The 16,134-nt window shown below is 43.4% G+C and overlaps 1 protein-coding gene across 1 annotated transcript; it reads left to right on the forward strand.

The window, feature by feature from the left end:
* Positions 1–1,461: 1,461 nt before the first annotated feature.
* On the forward strand, positions 1,462–5,924 carry TMEM205 (transmembrane protein 205). Its single transcript, XM_075855481.1, has 4 exons — positions 1,462–1,584; positions 2,617–2,717; positions 2,810–2,973; positions 5,470–5,924. The coding sequence occupies exons 2-4, from the start codon at positions 2,618–2,620 to the stop codon at positions 5,770–5,772; spliced, it is 567 nt and encodes a 188-aa protein (XP_075711596.1). The 5' UTR covers positions 1,462–1,584; position 2,617; the 3' UTR covers positions 5,773–5,924.
* Positions 5,925–16,134: the final 10,210 nt, after the last annotated feature.

A 16,134-nucleotide genomic window follows, 5' to 3' on the forward strand; every position in this document is an offset into this window, starting at 1 on the left:
TCTGTGACTGTCACTAATATGGGGCACTGTGACTCACTATTATGGAGCTCTGTGACTGTCACTATTATGGGGCTCTGTGGCTGTCACTATTATGGAGCTCTGTGACTGTCACTATTATGGGGCACTGTGACTGTCTATTATGGGGTTCTGTGACTGTCACTATTATGGGGCTCTGTGACTGTCACTAATATGGGGCTCTGTGACTGTCACTAATATGGGGCTCTGTGACTGTCACTAATATGGGGCACAGTGACTGTCACTATTATGGAGCTCTGTGACTGTCACTAATATGGGGCACTGTGACTGTCACTATTATGGGGCACTGTGACTGTCACTAATATGGGGCACTGTGACTGTCACTATTATGGAGCTCTGTGACTGTCACTAATATGGGGCACAGTGACTGTCACTATTATGGAGCTCTGTGACGGTCACTAATATGGGGCACTGTGGGGGAAATTTATTAAAGGCTTTACACCAGAATTCTGGCGTAAAAAAGTTGCAAATTTTGGTGCACGCCTGGTTTGCACAAAAATATGCAGATTTCAAGATGTGACAAATTTATTTAGATACGAGCGCTTCATAATACATTTGTCACATCTCACTCCACGGACCTCTGTGTAAGACTGGCGTATGAAATGCCAGTCCCAGTAAATCTGACGGTCACGGTTATGAGAACACTGTTGATGTCTCTGTTAGGGTATGGTCATGTGACCACGCTCGGTGCACAGACCGCGTCTATAGACCTGACGGTTACTAGGAGCCTCTTTCTGGCATCCGCCGGCCAGGTATATGTTGATATACTTTTTTTTTTTTACTATAAATCACAGCCTGCAGCTTTCCTATACAGTCGGCCACTGCAAAAAAAAGTGTACGTTTTTTTTAACATGGGAGCCCATGGATGCGTGTGCTACTTTATGGTATACAGTGCCATACATCGGGACGCATACATTAGGAGATTTACCTGGCGTATACACTGAACATAGCCCTTAGACCTGATGTGACTAGAGCCTTATAGGAGCACTGCGGCTGGTACTGATGTGGCTAACATTTCTTGGGGGACTGTGGCTACCACTCTTGAGGGCACACATTAACACTCATATAAGGGCATTTTTATGGGGGCACTGTGGCTGGCACTATTGTTAGGGCACACTAGCTGGCACTCTAATAGAGGAACTGTGGCTAACATGGTGGCACCGTATATACAAATGTAGAAGGCTTGTTGGTATGCATTATTATCATCATCATCATTATTGGGGGGGGGGTTCTACTAAGATTCAACCATGAACAGAGGTAGCCCGACAGACGGCAGCCATGACAGCATGCAAACAGAGAAAAGGTAGACTATTTTGCCTTAACCCTGCTTCCGTAGTCCACAGGTATTCCAGACCCCTTCCCTTGGTAACGGTTACTAAGGAAGCAGAGCGTATGCGATTGGTCCGAAAACACTGAGCTACCCCTGCAGGCCCAATCACCGAAAACCGGTTGATGGTGACGTCATTAGGAGCAAAGATTTCGCAGGCAACCCGGAAGTAACTGTCAGTTGTTCTGCTGCTCTCAGACCGTGAAGTAGACGATTGTCAGGTACAGGGGACGGCTGACGTAATGACGTCACGTATTTCCGCTAATGTCCCTCTATGTATGTTTGGTTCCTGTTTTGGAAGCTTATCTAGGCTTGCTGGGATTTGTAGTCCCCCCCGCAGAGCTGTTTATTGTTTCCTATGGGGGGGGGGACAGAGATATCCCATCTGGCAGAGCCTGAAAATGGCGTCCAAAGTGATTCAATCCATTATCAGAATGGTTGTTATTAAAGGGGAACTCCAACACCTTTCTGCTTTGCTACAAGGCGGCGCATGTAGACTTAAACACCCCCTCCTGCTGCCAACATGTACCACGATTCATGCCCAGAATGAAGTGCAGTACCATGTTAAAGAAACTCTAGAGACATCCCTGAGAAATGAGCAGCCCACAGAACCACTACAAGATCTCTGCTCGGTGCCGGTTAGTGAAAAGACACAGCTGCAGGGCCCGTTACAAGAGAGTGCGCTGATACACTGTAACGAGCCCGGCAACAATAGATGTTTCTGTTTAATGACAGCAAGCTGTGATCTTGAAAAGGGTGAGGAATAAATCAGACATGCTCCCAGATGTCCCCTATTGGGGGGGACGGGGACATAGTTTGGATGTTTAACCTTTTTTTTTCTTATGCATAAGCGGCGCCAAATGTGCCTGGCAGCCACTTATCTCCCCATTGTAGAAATAATATATGTGCTCGACCCCTCTCCATGAAAAAGTGCCACCCTGATGATCAGCTGAGGCGGTTTTGTCCAGGAGGCCATGTAATGCATTGTGTGGCTAATAATGGGGGTCCTGAGGGTCCCTAATAGGGCATATGTTAGGTAAATAGCTGTTGGCCACGTACAGGTTGCTCCGAGACTGACGAGCCACACGCAGCCGGTTATACTGTACAGCTCCCTCCTTATCTGCTGGATGGTTTCCATGAGGTACAATGACTCAGCACAGACATGGTAGTGAAAGCCGGAGATATGATGGGGGTAGTAATTCTTTATATGTCATATACCAGTGGTAATAGTGAACATTTGTCCTTCTTTGCAGGATGGTGAGTGAGGGGGAGCCCGGGAGTCTGGTGAAGGTGGTCTACCTCCTGGTGCTGTCCGCGTCATGGGGCATGCAGTGCTGGGTGACGTTTGTGGCAGGTGATATATCCCATGTATCTGGAGATATGTCGCCATGGCGATCATTAATCCCGATCTGGCGTGGGTGACGTATACGTCTGCTGTCTCCGCAGGCTTCGTGATGATCAGGGGGGTTCCCCGCCATACATTCGGGCTAGTGCAGAGTAAGCTGTTCCCGTTCTATGGTCATATCGTCTTGTGCTTCTCCTTCCTGAACCTGGCCGTGTACGCAGCGTATCATCCGCGGGAGCTGCTGTCCGCGACGGAAAGTGCGCAGGTCAGTCCTCTACCTATGGCTAAGCATAGAAGTGAATTCATCTTCACATACATTCCTTCTTCTTCTTACAGGGGTGTCCATTCCAGAGGTTTCCATATACCCTATAAGGGCGTCTAATGATACTATAGAAGGTATAAAAAAATGGGAACTCCGCACTCCAAGGTATTATGCAATAAGTGATATTTTATTTCACATATAGCGAAAAGTAGTAATCCAAAAATAGGTTAACGTTTCGGTCTATACATTCGACCTTCTTCAGACACTACAGAAATAAAAAAAAAGTAAGATCAAATCCACAAATATATACATTCAATATGAATCTCCCCCAGGCTTAGGTGGAGATAAATGGAAGTTCACATACTGGTATACAGAAGTTTATCTATCTATCTGTTTTACAGCGTATGGGTCATTTTGAAGAATACATTTATGGGAGAGGAAGACACGGAGAGAGTAACTGTGATATGATATTGGTACAGAGCACACATTGAAATGGTTACTAGTAATAAAGCAATGAGATTTAAGAAAAAAACGGAACTGTATATCCTACACTATGGTGTCAGTATTTACTGAAATGAATAGAATGATAGTAGTAAACAAAAAACACAAAAAGAGTAGAGAACTCTAAATTGGTCCACACAATGTACTCCAACCGGCATAGTATTAACAGCGTCAAGGAGTATAGAGAGTATTCCAAAGTTATATATAACTATGACGAGTATCCCCTGTAGCAAGTCAGGATATACTAGTGTATACAATCTGTAACTCTATGTGGTGATAGCGCAATATAGTCAGTACAGAATGAGCTGGCCCCAAAAGTGGGTAATAATCAGTGGTGGTCAGGCCCTGGATGTAAAGGCTGCTTACCGGATTACGTCCGTGGATATGGATATGCGCCGCTTGCGACCTCGGCCGCTGTTAGGTAATGGCGCTGTCCAGGTAGTCACCAGTGTGCTATATATGGATCAGGTCATGTGACCGCGAGCAGGTGTTTAGACGTCAATTGCGTCAGTCCAGGTGTGACTCGTCATTCTTTCGGGGCAGGATGAGATTGTAGCATATCCTCTGATAGGATAAAGATTATGTCCATCAGAGTTAGGGCAGGATGTGACTGCAGTGTGTCCTCTGATAGGCTAAAGATTATGTCCATCAAAGTTGTAGGACCTAACAAGTAGTATCATTCTATTCATTTCAGTAAATACTGACACCATATTGTAGGATATACAGTTCCGTTTTTTTCCTTAAATCTCATTGCTTTATTACTAGTAACCATTTCAATGAGCGCTCTGTACCATGGTCCTCTCACAGTTACCCTCTCTGTGTCTTCCTCTCCCATAAATGCATTTTGTACTATGTATTCTTCAAAATGATCCATATGCTGTAAAACAGATCTAGCTATAGATAAACTTCTGTATACCAGTGTGTGAACTTCCATTTATCTCCACCTAAGCCTAGGGGAGATTCATATTGAATGTATATATTTGTGGATTTGCTCTTACTTTTTTTGATTTCTGTAGCGTCTGAAGAAGGTCGAATGTATAGACCGAAACGTTAACCTATTTTTGGATTACTACTTTTCGCTATATGTGAAATAAAATATCACTTATTGCATAATACCTTGGAGTGCGGAGTTCCCATTTTTTAATACGTTGGCGTGGAAGCCTATTCACTCACCCCTGAAACACGGAGTGCTGTGGGATCAAGAAAATACTATAGAAGGTCCCATGACTGCTGTGTATGCTGGAGGGGACATGAAGGATTTGTAGTGGTGTCCCCTGCAGTAATAGCTAAATGCCAGTAGGGGGAGCACTCCCGACCTGTCGTTATCAGAAGAAATGATTGAGCTTACTTATGGAGCACTGATCCCCTAATCCATTTTGGGGTCCGATCAACTCCTGCAGCTTCTATTGACCATACAGGGGTTGTCCTATCTGGACAAACCCTTTCCATCTGCCCAGTTAGGACATATTGACGTCATAGAGGGCTGTCCCTTTCTCAGTAACCCCCTCCTAGTCAGAGCAGAGTGATACACATTAAAAGGGGGCTGTCTGGATGGGACAACCTCTTAAATTACAACCATATCCAGATGTATATGAATGGGACCCCCAAGTGGAAGTTTTGGGATGCTGAAATTTGGGGTAACAGATAAGTGGTGCACTGTAATATGTCTGACCCCCTCCAGCTCTGCTTAAGTCTCTTAACACCATTATTATTGCATCATGGGAAAAGTCATGTTAGAAGTCCGTGCCCGGCACCAGCTGGTTGTGGGCGCTGGTAGCTATAAGTGGAAACCAGTGGCGTAACTTGGTGTTCCTGATGCAAAATCTGTAACTGGGCGTTCTTAACAATCACGCATCTTCATAGTACTGGTCTCCACATATGGGGCAGAGGAATCTCTTGGGCACCTCAGGTTATCAGGACCCGGGTGTGACTGCAGCCTGTAGTTACGCCCCTGGTAGAAACCCTCCTGTCCATCTTATCTTTCTATATATCTTGCAGATCGCTCTCTTCTTCATCTCACTCATTCTATCCGCACTCAACGCTCGATGGTTCTCTCCAGCCACAACCAAAGCCATGTTTAAGATGCAGGACATAGAGCGCGAGCATGGCCTGGGAGGAGAGATCGGGATGAGCGCCAACATTGAAGGGTACAAGCGCCTACGGGAGAAGGACCCCAAATACCAAGCTCTGCGCAAAACCTTCTTCCGTTACCACGGCATCTCCTCTCTCTGTAACTTGGCTACGTTGTTGTGTAATGGAGCTAACCTTGTATTTACTGCCCAGCTGCTGCCCACAATATAAGGAGTCTACAAGGAGTACCAAAGACCCACGGACCAGCAAGCGTGCCACACGAGCATACACTTTTATAATCCAGTTAATTTCTTAATTGATGTCGATTCTGTTTGTAGATTTGTTATAAAATAAATATGAGATTTTTATGAACCCTAAAACAACCGGTCCATATGTAATAATGTGATAAAGTTTCCCTGCCCATATTTTTAATAATTATATATATATATTACCCTAATACTGTCCCCTACGTACAATAATATAACTACTGTAATACTGCCCCTATATACAAGAAAATAACTACTATAATACTGCCCCCTATATACAAGAATATAACTAGTATAATACTGCCCTCTATGTACCAGAATATAACTACTATAATACTGCCTCCTATATACAAGAATATAACTACTATAATACTGCCTCCTATATACAAGAATATAACTACTATAATACTGCTCCTATGTACAAGGATATAACTACTATAATACTGCCCCTATGTACAAGAATATAACTACTATAATACTGCCCCCTATATACAAGAATATAACTACTATAATACTGCTCCTATATACAAGAATATAACTACTATAATACTGCTCCCTATATACAAGAATATAACTACTATAATACTGCCCCCTATATACAAGAATATAACTACTATAATACTGCTCCTATATACAAGAATATAACTACTATAATACTGCTCCCTATATACAAGAATATAACTACTATAATACTGCTCCCTATATACAAGAATATAACTACTATAATACTGCCCCCTATGTACAAGAATATAACTACTATAATACTGCTCCTATATACAAGAATATAACTACTATAATACTGCTCCCTATATACAAGAATATAACTACTATAATACTGCCTCCTATGTACAAGAATATAACTAGTATAATACTGCCTTCTATGTACAAGAATATAACTACTATAATACTGCCCCTTATATACAAGAATATAACTACTATAATACTGTCCCCTATGTACAAGAATATAACTACTATAATACTGACCCCTATATACAAGAATATAACTACTATAATACTGTCCCCTATGTACAAGAATATAACTACTATAATACTGCTCCTATATAAAAGAATATAACTACTATAATACTGCCCACTATGTACAAGAATATAACTACTATAATAATGCCCCCTATGTACAAGAATATAACTACTATAATACTGCCCCCTATATACAAGAATATAACTACTATAATACTGCCCCTATGTACAAGAATATAACTACTATCAGTCCACCTTGAGTTGCGAGATCAACATAAAGATGAGTATTCAACTCTTTATCTATATTTGCATGGCTATTATATAAGAGGAACTGCTCCTGTTGGTTTCGGACCAAAATTTTAAAAGAAGGAGGAAAAAGCAAAAACTGCAAGTGTGAACTGAGACCAATGGTGTCTGAATAAAAATTTAACGTGGATACCAGCATAGCAGGATTCCGACTCTTGAATGTAGGAGCGTGCTCCATTGCTTAAATTTGCTCACCTTTGGGTGAAATCTCGGCTGCCCCCGAGTATAGGAAGATTTAAAGATGAATATTTAACTCCTTATATACAATTGCATTGCTATCACACAAGAGGAACTGTTTCTGTTGGTTTCGGACCAAAATTAGAAAAGAAGGAGTAAAAAGAAAAAAGCGCAAGTGTGAACGGAGACCAATGGTGTCTGGATAAAAAAATCTTCAGAACCGGTTCTTATAGCAATTCTCTTATATGGGTCTGATTTTGGCTTATGTATAGAACACCTATTACCTAGATATCTCATCATGACATGTCATTGTGTTTAGAGGGGGATAAATTAATGGAAGTAATGTTATAAAAGTCTGTGTTGGTATCCTGGCCAGGAGACATTTTTTTTTTTTTTTTTTTTTTTTTTTTAATTATGTACATCTAGTTTGAAACAAATGTGTTTTCTCAAACCCTTTTCTTTTCCTATAAAAAATCTTTGTATTATGGATAAAAGAGGAAAGAGATATATTTATATATGAAAAATCTTTAAAATATATTTTTATATGGAATTTAATAAAAATTTATATAAAATTATTCTTATCCCAAAGAGTGCCTGGTATGTTTTGGAAAATATTTTTTGTTTTTTTCTTTTTGAATTGTTGCTCTCCGAAACGGCACCGTGCTATATATGGATTGCATATTTTGGGATTTCTATTAGGTATGGTTTATAACCATTTCTTGTGTTTAGCTCATAACTACTATAATACTGCCCCCTATGTACAAGAATATAACTACTATAATACTGCCCCCTATGTACAAGAATATAACTACTATAATACTGCCTCTATATACAATATAACTACTATAATACTGCCCCTATAGACAAGAATATAACTACTATAATACTGCCCCTATATACAAGAATATAACTACTATAATACTGCCACCTATATACAAGAATACAACTACTATAATACTGCCCCTATATACAAGAATATAACTACTATAATACTGCCCCATATGTACAAGAATACAACTACTATAATACTGCCCCCTATATACAAGAATATAACTACTATAATACTGCCCCTATGTACAAGAATATAACTACTATAATACTGCCCCCTATATACAAGAATATAACTACTATAATACTCCTCCTATATACAAGAATATAACTACTATAATACTGCCCCTATGTACAAGAATATAACTACTATAATACTGCTCCTATATAAAAGAATATAACTTAAAATACTGCCTCTATATACAAGAATATAACTACTATAATACTGCCTCCTATATACAAGAATATAACTACTATAATTCTGCCCCTATATACAAGAATATAACTACTATAATACCGCTCCCTTATGTACAAGTTTAGATGGGTTGGATCTTAATGCATCTGATCCTTTGTTTCCCTAAAGATATGTTAATATGGGAGTTGGGGGTGATAACTGTTTACAGCTATTGAAGGTCTACAGCAGGGGTCTCAAGCACGCGGCCCCTGGGGCTGTCATCTGCGGGCCGCGAGACACAGCCGCTAGTACAGACTCTGCTCCGAGTCTCTGGAATTCCCTGACATCGCTGTCCACATATGAACAGCGATGTCTGGGGCTTCCCCAGAGCCGGAGTCCTGTGCAGAGCGCTAGTATAGGCTCTGCTGCGCGACTCTGTGGAATTCCCTGACATCGCTGTCCATATATGGACAGTGTGTCAGGGTCTTCCCCAGAGCGGAGTCCCGGGCAGAGTGCTAGTACAGGCTCTGCTCCGGGACTCTGTGGAATTCCCTGACATCGATGTCCATGTTTGGACACACGATGTCTGGGGCTTCCCCAGAGCCGGAGTCCCGGGTAGAGCGCTAGTATAGGCTCTGCTCTGGGACTTTGGGGAAGCCTCTGACATCGCTGTCTATACAATGACAATGATGTCAGGGGCTTCCCCAGAGCAGGAGTCCCAGTGATGTCAAGAGCACAGCTGGAGTCCCAGGAAGAGCCTACTAGCGCTCTGCCCGGGACTCCAGCTCTTTGGTTGCCCCTGACATCTCTGTCCATATATGGACAGTGATGTCAGGAGCAGAGCTGGAATCCCAGGCAGAGTGCTAGAAGCGGCTCTGCTCCGGGACTCCAGCTCTGTGCAAGCCCCTGACATCACTGTGGCAGCATCTGCGGAGGGCACTGTGGCAGCATCTGCAGAGGGCACTGTAGCAGCATCTACAGAGGGCACTGTGGCATTATCTAGCGGTGTGTTGCATTATCCACAGAGGGCACTGCGGCAGCATCCACAGAGGGCCCTGCGGCAGAATCCACAGAGGGCAACTGCGGCACTATCTAAAAAGGGGCTGCCCAATCTTGACACGTGTGTCTGCCAAACGCTGCTAACTGAGCCGCCGGACTGCATTTAGCGACACTTAAACGAGAAAAGAGGATTGTTGAAATAAGCACGTGGAGAAATATCTCAAATTTCAAACCTAGCGCTATTATTAGAGTACTGTAGTATTATTAGAGTAATATAGTGTTATAGTAGTTCAAATAACTAATTGATTAACAATAATTTTGTATTGTATCAAATTTGAAAGTAATGCGGCCCGTCAACTTCCCATTTTTTCTATATGTGGCCCACTTACCCGGCCGAGTTTAAGACCCCTGGTCTACAGGATGTTTAGGCACCCAGTATAATAACTATGCGGCTACCTGGCGCTTATAAGGTGGGCACATCAGCAGAATGTGTTTAAGCCGCTTTCTGGTAAGTGTGATGTCACTGCTGGTTTATAAACCAGGACAAGAGACCATCACATGTTAAAATTAGTACAGGACTGCAGGGGACCTGTCACTGACCACTAATTCCAGCTTCCAGTACATATATTAATTTTTGCATTTTCACCATGTCAGAAATTTCATGCAAAATTCAATGAAGCTGAGCACGAAGGAAACCACTAGGTGGGGCCATTATTTTAAAGTACTGATAAAATACTGATCAGTGAGGGTCCAGCTTCTGGGTCCCACACCAATCCAAAGAACGGTCTCTGTGGCTGCTTCGTAATGGTGCTAGATCTTCATCACTTTTTCAGGAGAACCCCTTTTATATTTAAATGTTGTTTTTTTTTTTTCGTTTCAAGCATAAGAAAATTTGGGTTAAGTAGGAAAAGTGAATACATAACCTTCACAATGTGTCCAATAACATGTGATACAAGTATACGAATTATGTTAGAAGATATTACATTTTCTATACAGTCCATGAGAAACCTTGGGAGACAATAGGTAAATAGTAGTAATACATGTAACGCATTGTAGAAGATTAAATTACCCATAGATCATGAAGGAAATTAAGGGGGTAGGGGGTCTCGGAAATAGGCTTGCAGGTCTCTTCTATGAAGAAGTAATTGAAAATAAAAGGAACAAACGAAGCAGCAAAAGAAAACAATCTTTATCAAGGAATCTCATCTGTTCCAGACAGGCCCGAACAATGTCTCAAGTTGCCACGGCTCACCAGACCCCTCGGCACCATGACGGCACGTCGAATTTCCACTCCCACATTGTTACCAGGTTCCAGGTTCTGAAGAGAAGTGGATGATACTTCTTGTCAGAACGCCCAGCTAGTAAAAGTAGTAAAAACGCCCCGATGTACGCACATAATACACGCCCAGTTGGACTTTTACTTTTAAACACGCCCACTTGGACTTTTGCAAGCCTCATTTGCATAAATACAAAAATGGTCATAACTTGGCCAAAAATGCTCGTTTTTAAAAAATAAAAACGTTACTGTAATCTACATTGCAGCGCCGATCTGCTGCAATAGCAGATAGGGGTTGCAAAATCTGGTGACAGAGCCTCTTTAAGTGAACATTAAGCTCTATAAAGAAATGTTGTCACAGGACAGGCCTTCTATAAAGTAGATAATTTTATAGTTATAAATCTTTATGAATTAGTGGGTGTACCGAGGGGGCAGGCATAGATAGGAAAAGGCTCCAGTACAAGAAATAGAAGGGGCTGCGCTTCACTAGTGCTGCGGCCCCTCCATCTGGGCAGGAACGGCAGCAGTTTTTGGTTTTCCATAGTTTGTTTTGTCGGGAGCAAGGGACCCCGTTCTAGGGATCTCTGGGGGTATCTAATCAGGAAGGGATGGCATTTGTCATAATTTACCATGGTAGAGAACCCCTTTATTTCCGCATTTAGACGTACTGTGTTAAGATGTAATAGTAAGTGCAGTGGATGACACGGGCACAGGAAGTGCAACTGCGCCATCAGCAGCGGGTGCCGACTGCAATATACAGCCCACTGCAATGGCCGAGTTCGGAGGTAAATCGCAAACTCGTTAGCGACTGCAGGATCTCAGTGTCTACTGAAGGAGAGAGCTCCCTCTGTCACCCTGCTACGCAATTGCGGAGAGACGGTCCCCAGTCCTGCCGTGGCTCTCTGCTTATTAAACCGTGTTATTTTATTACTGAGTATACCAAAGCATTATAAGAGCGATCAAATGATCACATTGTCATGTCACCTACCCACTGGGACAAGAAAAAAGAAAAGAATAAATTGAAGTCTATAACAAAAAAAAAAAAAAGGGTTTATCAAAAAATAATAAAACCATAAGCCATAAAAGGTGGTTTCCTTGATCAAAAGTGTAAAAAATAAAATAAAATCCTATACATATATGGTATAGCCACAGTCAAAAGGACCCCATATATTACAGTTAGAACGTAATTCATCCTGCACGGTGAACCACGTAAAAAACAATGACGGAATTGCTTCTTATTTTTTCTATCCCCCAACCCCCCCAAAAAAAGGTAATCAATCATCTATATGTACCCCAAAATGGTGCCAATTAAAAATATGACTAGTCTTATAATAAACAAGTCATAATACAGCTACATTGATGGGAAAATAAAAAAGTTATGGCTCTTGTAGTGTGACTCGGAAAAAGTTTTATACATAATCGGATAACCTATAGATTAAAGAGGCTCTGTCACCAGATTATCAAATCCCTATCTCCTATTCAATATGATCGGCGCTGCAATGTAGATAACAGTAACGTTGTTTTTATAAAAACGATCATTTTTGCCCGTTATGAGCAATTTTATATTTATGCAAATGAGCTTTTCAATGGACAACTGGGCGTGTTTTCTCGTTTTACCAACTGGGCGTGTATTGTGTTTTTACCAACTGGGCGTTGTGAATAGAAGTCTATGACGCTGACGAATCAGCATCATACACTTCTCATTGTTCCCACCCAGCTTCTTTCACTGCAGAAATACAGCGTGACGTCACCCACAGGTCCTTCAACCTTGGCGTCGGAAGAGAGAAGACACATCAGCTCCAGACGTCAGAGGGTACAGTGCAGGGTATGTGCAGGTAAGCATAGCAAACTCCCTAGAGACAAGCATATTAACCTTTTGGACGCCTGGAGCCGATGTATCTTCTTTGTCCGACGACAATGTTGAAGGACATGTGGGTGACGTCACGCTGTATTTCTGCAGTGAAAGAAGCTGGATGGGAATGATGAGAAGTGTATGATGCTGATTCGTCAGCGTCATACACTTCTATTCACAACGCCCAGTTGCTGAAAACACAATACACGCCCAGTTGGTGAAAACACAATACACGCCCAGTTGGTAAAAACACAATACACGCCCAGTTGGTAAAACGAGAAAACACGCCCAGTTGTCCATTGAAAAGCTCATTTGCATAAATATAAAATTGCTCATAACTTGGGCAAAAATGATCGTTTTTCCCAAAAAAAAAACAACTTTGCTGTCATCTACATTGCAGCGCCGATCATCTTCAATAGGAAATAGGGATTTGATAATCTGGTGACAGAGCCTCTTTAAGTTAACATATTGTTGCATGTGCAACATGTAAAGAAAGAAATGGTTGGCACTACCGTCACATATTATTGAATGTTATGGCAGTATAGCTGAGGAGACTCCTTTTCAGCTGGTCAGGAAAGAAGCAGAGTCTCTGCAGTAGCATGACAGTATAGCTGAGGAGACTCCTTGTCAGGGAAGGAGCAGAGTCTGCAGTAGCCCGGATGTATAGCTGAGGAGACTCCTTGTCATGGAAGCAGCAGAGTCTCTGCAGTAGCCTGATAGTATAGCTGAGGAGACTCTGTGTCAGGGAAGGTGCAGAGTCTCTGCTCCTAATACTATTACTACACCATGACAGGTATACACAGCACAGGTACACATTCCTCCTCAAGACTATGACGATGACACAGGAGATGCGAGCGGATATGCTGGACCTCCGGTCTCGACAGGATCAACTCCTCCAGGCGTTGAACATTCTTGCACGTCGGCAGGAGGCACAAGCTGCCGTTCCTCCTACTACACCTCCTGGCAATGTGGATCCTCAGTCTACACCTCTTGGCAGTATTGTCCCACGTGTTTCTTTGCCATTTCCTGAGTGCTATGATGGAGAAGCAAGCACCTGTCAAGGTTTTCTTAATCAATGCCAGATCCACTTCAGCCTGTATGCTAGGACATTTTCGTCTGATGGTGCCAGGGTCGCTTTCATCATTTCTCTCCTCACCGGAAAGGCTCTTGCATGGGCGAACCCTATCTGGGAGAGACATGGACCAGAGACCCGTGACTTCGCTGCCTTCCTCCGGACTTTTCGCATGATGTTTGAGGAGCCTGGACGGGTCTCATCTGCAGCGGCCTCTTTGATTAACCTGCGCCAAGGAGACACCTCCGTGAAGGAGTATGCCATCCACTTCCGCACCCTGGCGGGAGAGCTCTTATGGAACAATGAGGCTCTGGTGGCTGCATTCTGACATGGACTATCTTCCATAATTAAAGACGAACTTGCCGCCCGGGATCTGCCGTCTACCCTGGATGACCTCATCCTTCTGTCTGCCCGGATTGATATACAGATCCGTGAACGCCTCCAAGAGGTTCAACGGGAGGGAGCCCTTCCTAGTCTGGTCCCTACGTTGCAGCAACCCCTGCTGTCCTCAGATGTCGATCCACATAAGAAGTCGGTAATAACGGATCAATATAAGTTATCTACCCAAGAGAGACAACGCAGACGCACATCTGTACTCTGTCTTTATTGTGGTCTCGATGGCCATCTGGTGCGCCTGTGCCCCCAAAAATTCCAAAACCTAGGGTTGCTGGGAGTGACGACCTTTGGTAAAGATGGACTTCCGTCTAAATTGTCCATACCTGTGACCATAGTGTCCGGCGAGAGAACGCATCAGGTCTCTGCATATCTGGACTCTGGAACTAATTTAATCGGCAGAGATCTGGTGGACCTTCTGCAATTGCCCACCACCCCTCTGGAGAGCCCGTTTACAGTTGCTTCAGTAACTGGACTACCTCTGCCAGACCCAGTTATAGCTGTGACCAAGCCGCTGAGGCTCCAAGTGGGAGCTCTTCACTCCGAACTTCTGCCTTTCTATGTCCTGCCCAAAGCTGTTAACCCTGTGTTGCTGGGCCTGCCTTGGCTCTGTCTGCATGCCCCAGTTCTGGACTGGAATTCAGGAGAGGTTCTCCAGTGGGGCCGAGTGTCAAGGTCGTTGCCTGGTGCGGATTCGTTCGGCTCAGCCTTCGCCGCCTCGGTCATTGGCAGGATTGCCGGGTCATTATGCTGCCTTTTTCATATGTCTTCAGCAAGAGGGAGGCGGAGACATTGCCTCCACAACGGGCATATGACTACCCTATTGAACCGATTCCTGGTGCATCCCTTCCGCGTGGTAGGGTATATCCTCTCTCCTTGCCAGAGACACTGTCCATGTCCTCCTATGTGAAGGAGAACTTAGAAAGGGGCTTCATACGAAAGTCCTCCTCCCCGGCAGGAGCCGGATTCTTCTTCATCAAAAAGAAAGATGGCTCTCTTTGCCCTTTGTGAGACAGTGACAGGTAAAGTCATTGAGGGAAGGTACATTTCCCCTAGAATCCTGTCATATGTATTCTAAGCTCCAGGGAATGAGTATTTTTTGCAATAGAAAGCTCTAGCTTTCCAATCTCGGCTTAAGGAAAAGCCGGAAAAAGGGCCTGGAGTTGGATTGGGGAAGAGCAGGGCGGGTTCCCCAATCCCTAGTCCATCTCTGTTTGTAGGACAAGGCTGCTGCTCAATTAGCTGCACCTGCAGCCTGTGTATAAAAAGGTGCAAACACAGTGTGTGTGAGTCTCACCCCTGACTCAGACTGGAGACTACTAAGTCTGGAGTAGCCTGTATTCTATGTGAGTAAAGACCTGTGTTACTTTGTGTCCAGTGCCTGGTAGGAAGGCACTTGGTATAGTTAGATAATATCTTGTTTAGTTAGTGCTCAGACGAGCAGGATTTATTTTGTATTTTGCCTTGTTGTACAAGAGGCTGTTTCTTTAACAAGAATAAAACACAGGCAAAGCCCTGTTATGAACTTTAATGCACGGTGTCCCTGTCTCTGACTACTAAGAAACCGCTGTACCTACCTCTCCTGATGCTAAACCCTCACATATGGTGGAGAATGCGGGCACGGTCTTAAAGAGACATACACCTATTTAAAAGGACTTTTGCTGCTCCAAGCGGAAAATCGTTGCTAGGGGCAACAACACAATTTTTTTTCTCCCCGAGAGTGCTTGGAAGTGTATGTCTTGGGTGAAGGCGGCAACAGGGCTAGAAAAAGAGATTGTTAAAATGGATGAAATACTTAAACAGCTGATTCAGGCTAATATCAACCAGGGGAAGATAAGCACAGCTCTGCAAGAAGCCAGCGCGACTCAGCGAATGGTGCATGAGGAAGCCATGCGTGCACAGGCTGAAACCAATATTCTGCTGGGTGAAGCCCACAGACTGGCCTTAAAAGAACAGCAGCAAATTAATCGCTATTTGCAAGACCAAATTCAGGCCTCAGTGGAGAGGTCAGCGGGGCCTCATGGTTTGCGCCAAACCACTCGTGCAGCGGTA

This window comes from Rhinoderma darwinii, chromosome 3, assembly GCF_050947455.1.
Source record: "Rhinoderma darwinii isolate aRhiDar2 chromosome 3, aRhiDar2.hap1, whole genome shotgun sequence".
NCBI classification, from domain to species: Eukaryota; Metazoa; Chordata; class Amphibia; order Anura; family Rhinodermatidae; genus Rhinoderma; species Rhinoderma darwinii.

Excerpts from the sequence above, each read along its gene's own strand:
- TMEM205 (XM_075855481.1), top strand. The coding sequence starts at position 2,618 with ATGGTGAGTGAGGGGGAGCCCGGGAGTCTGGTGAAGGTGGTCTACCTC. Across the intron at positions 2,718-2,809 it reads CTGGGTGACGTTTGTGGCAG|GCTTCGTGATGATCAGGGGG; the intron begins GTGATATATCCC and ends CTGTCTCCGCAG. Across the intron at positions 2,974-5,469 it reads CCGCGACGGAAAGTGCGCAG|ATCGCTCTCTTCTTCATCTC; the intron begins GTCAGTCCTCTA and ends TATATCTTGCAG.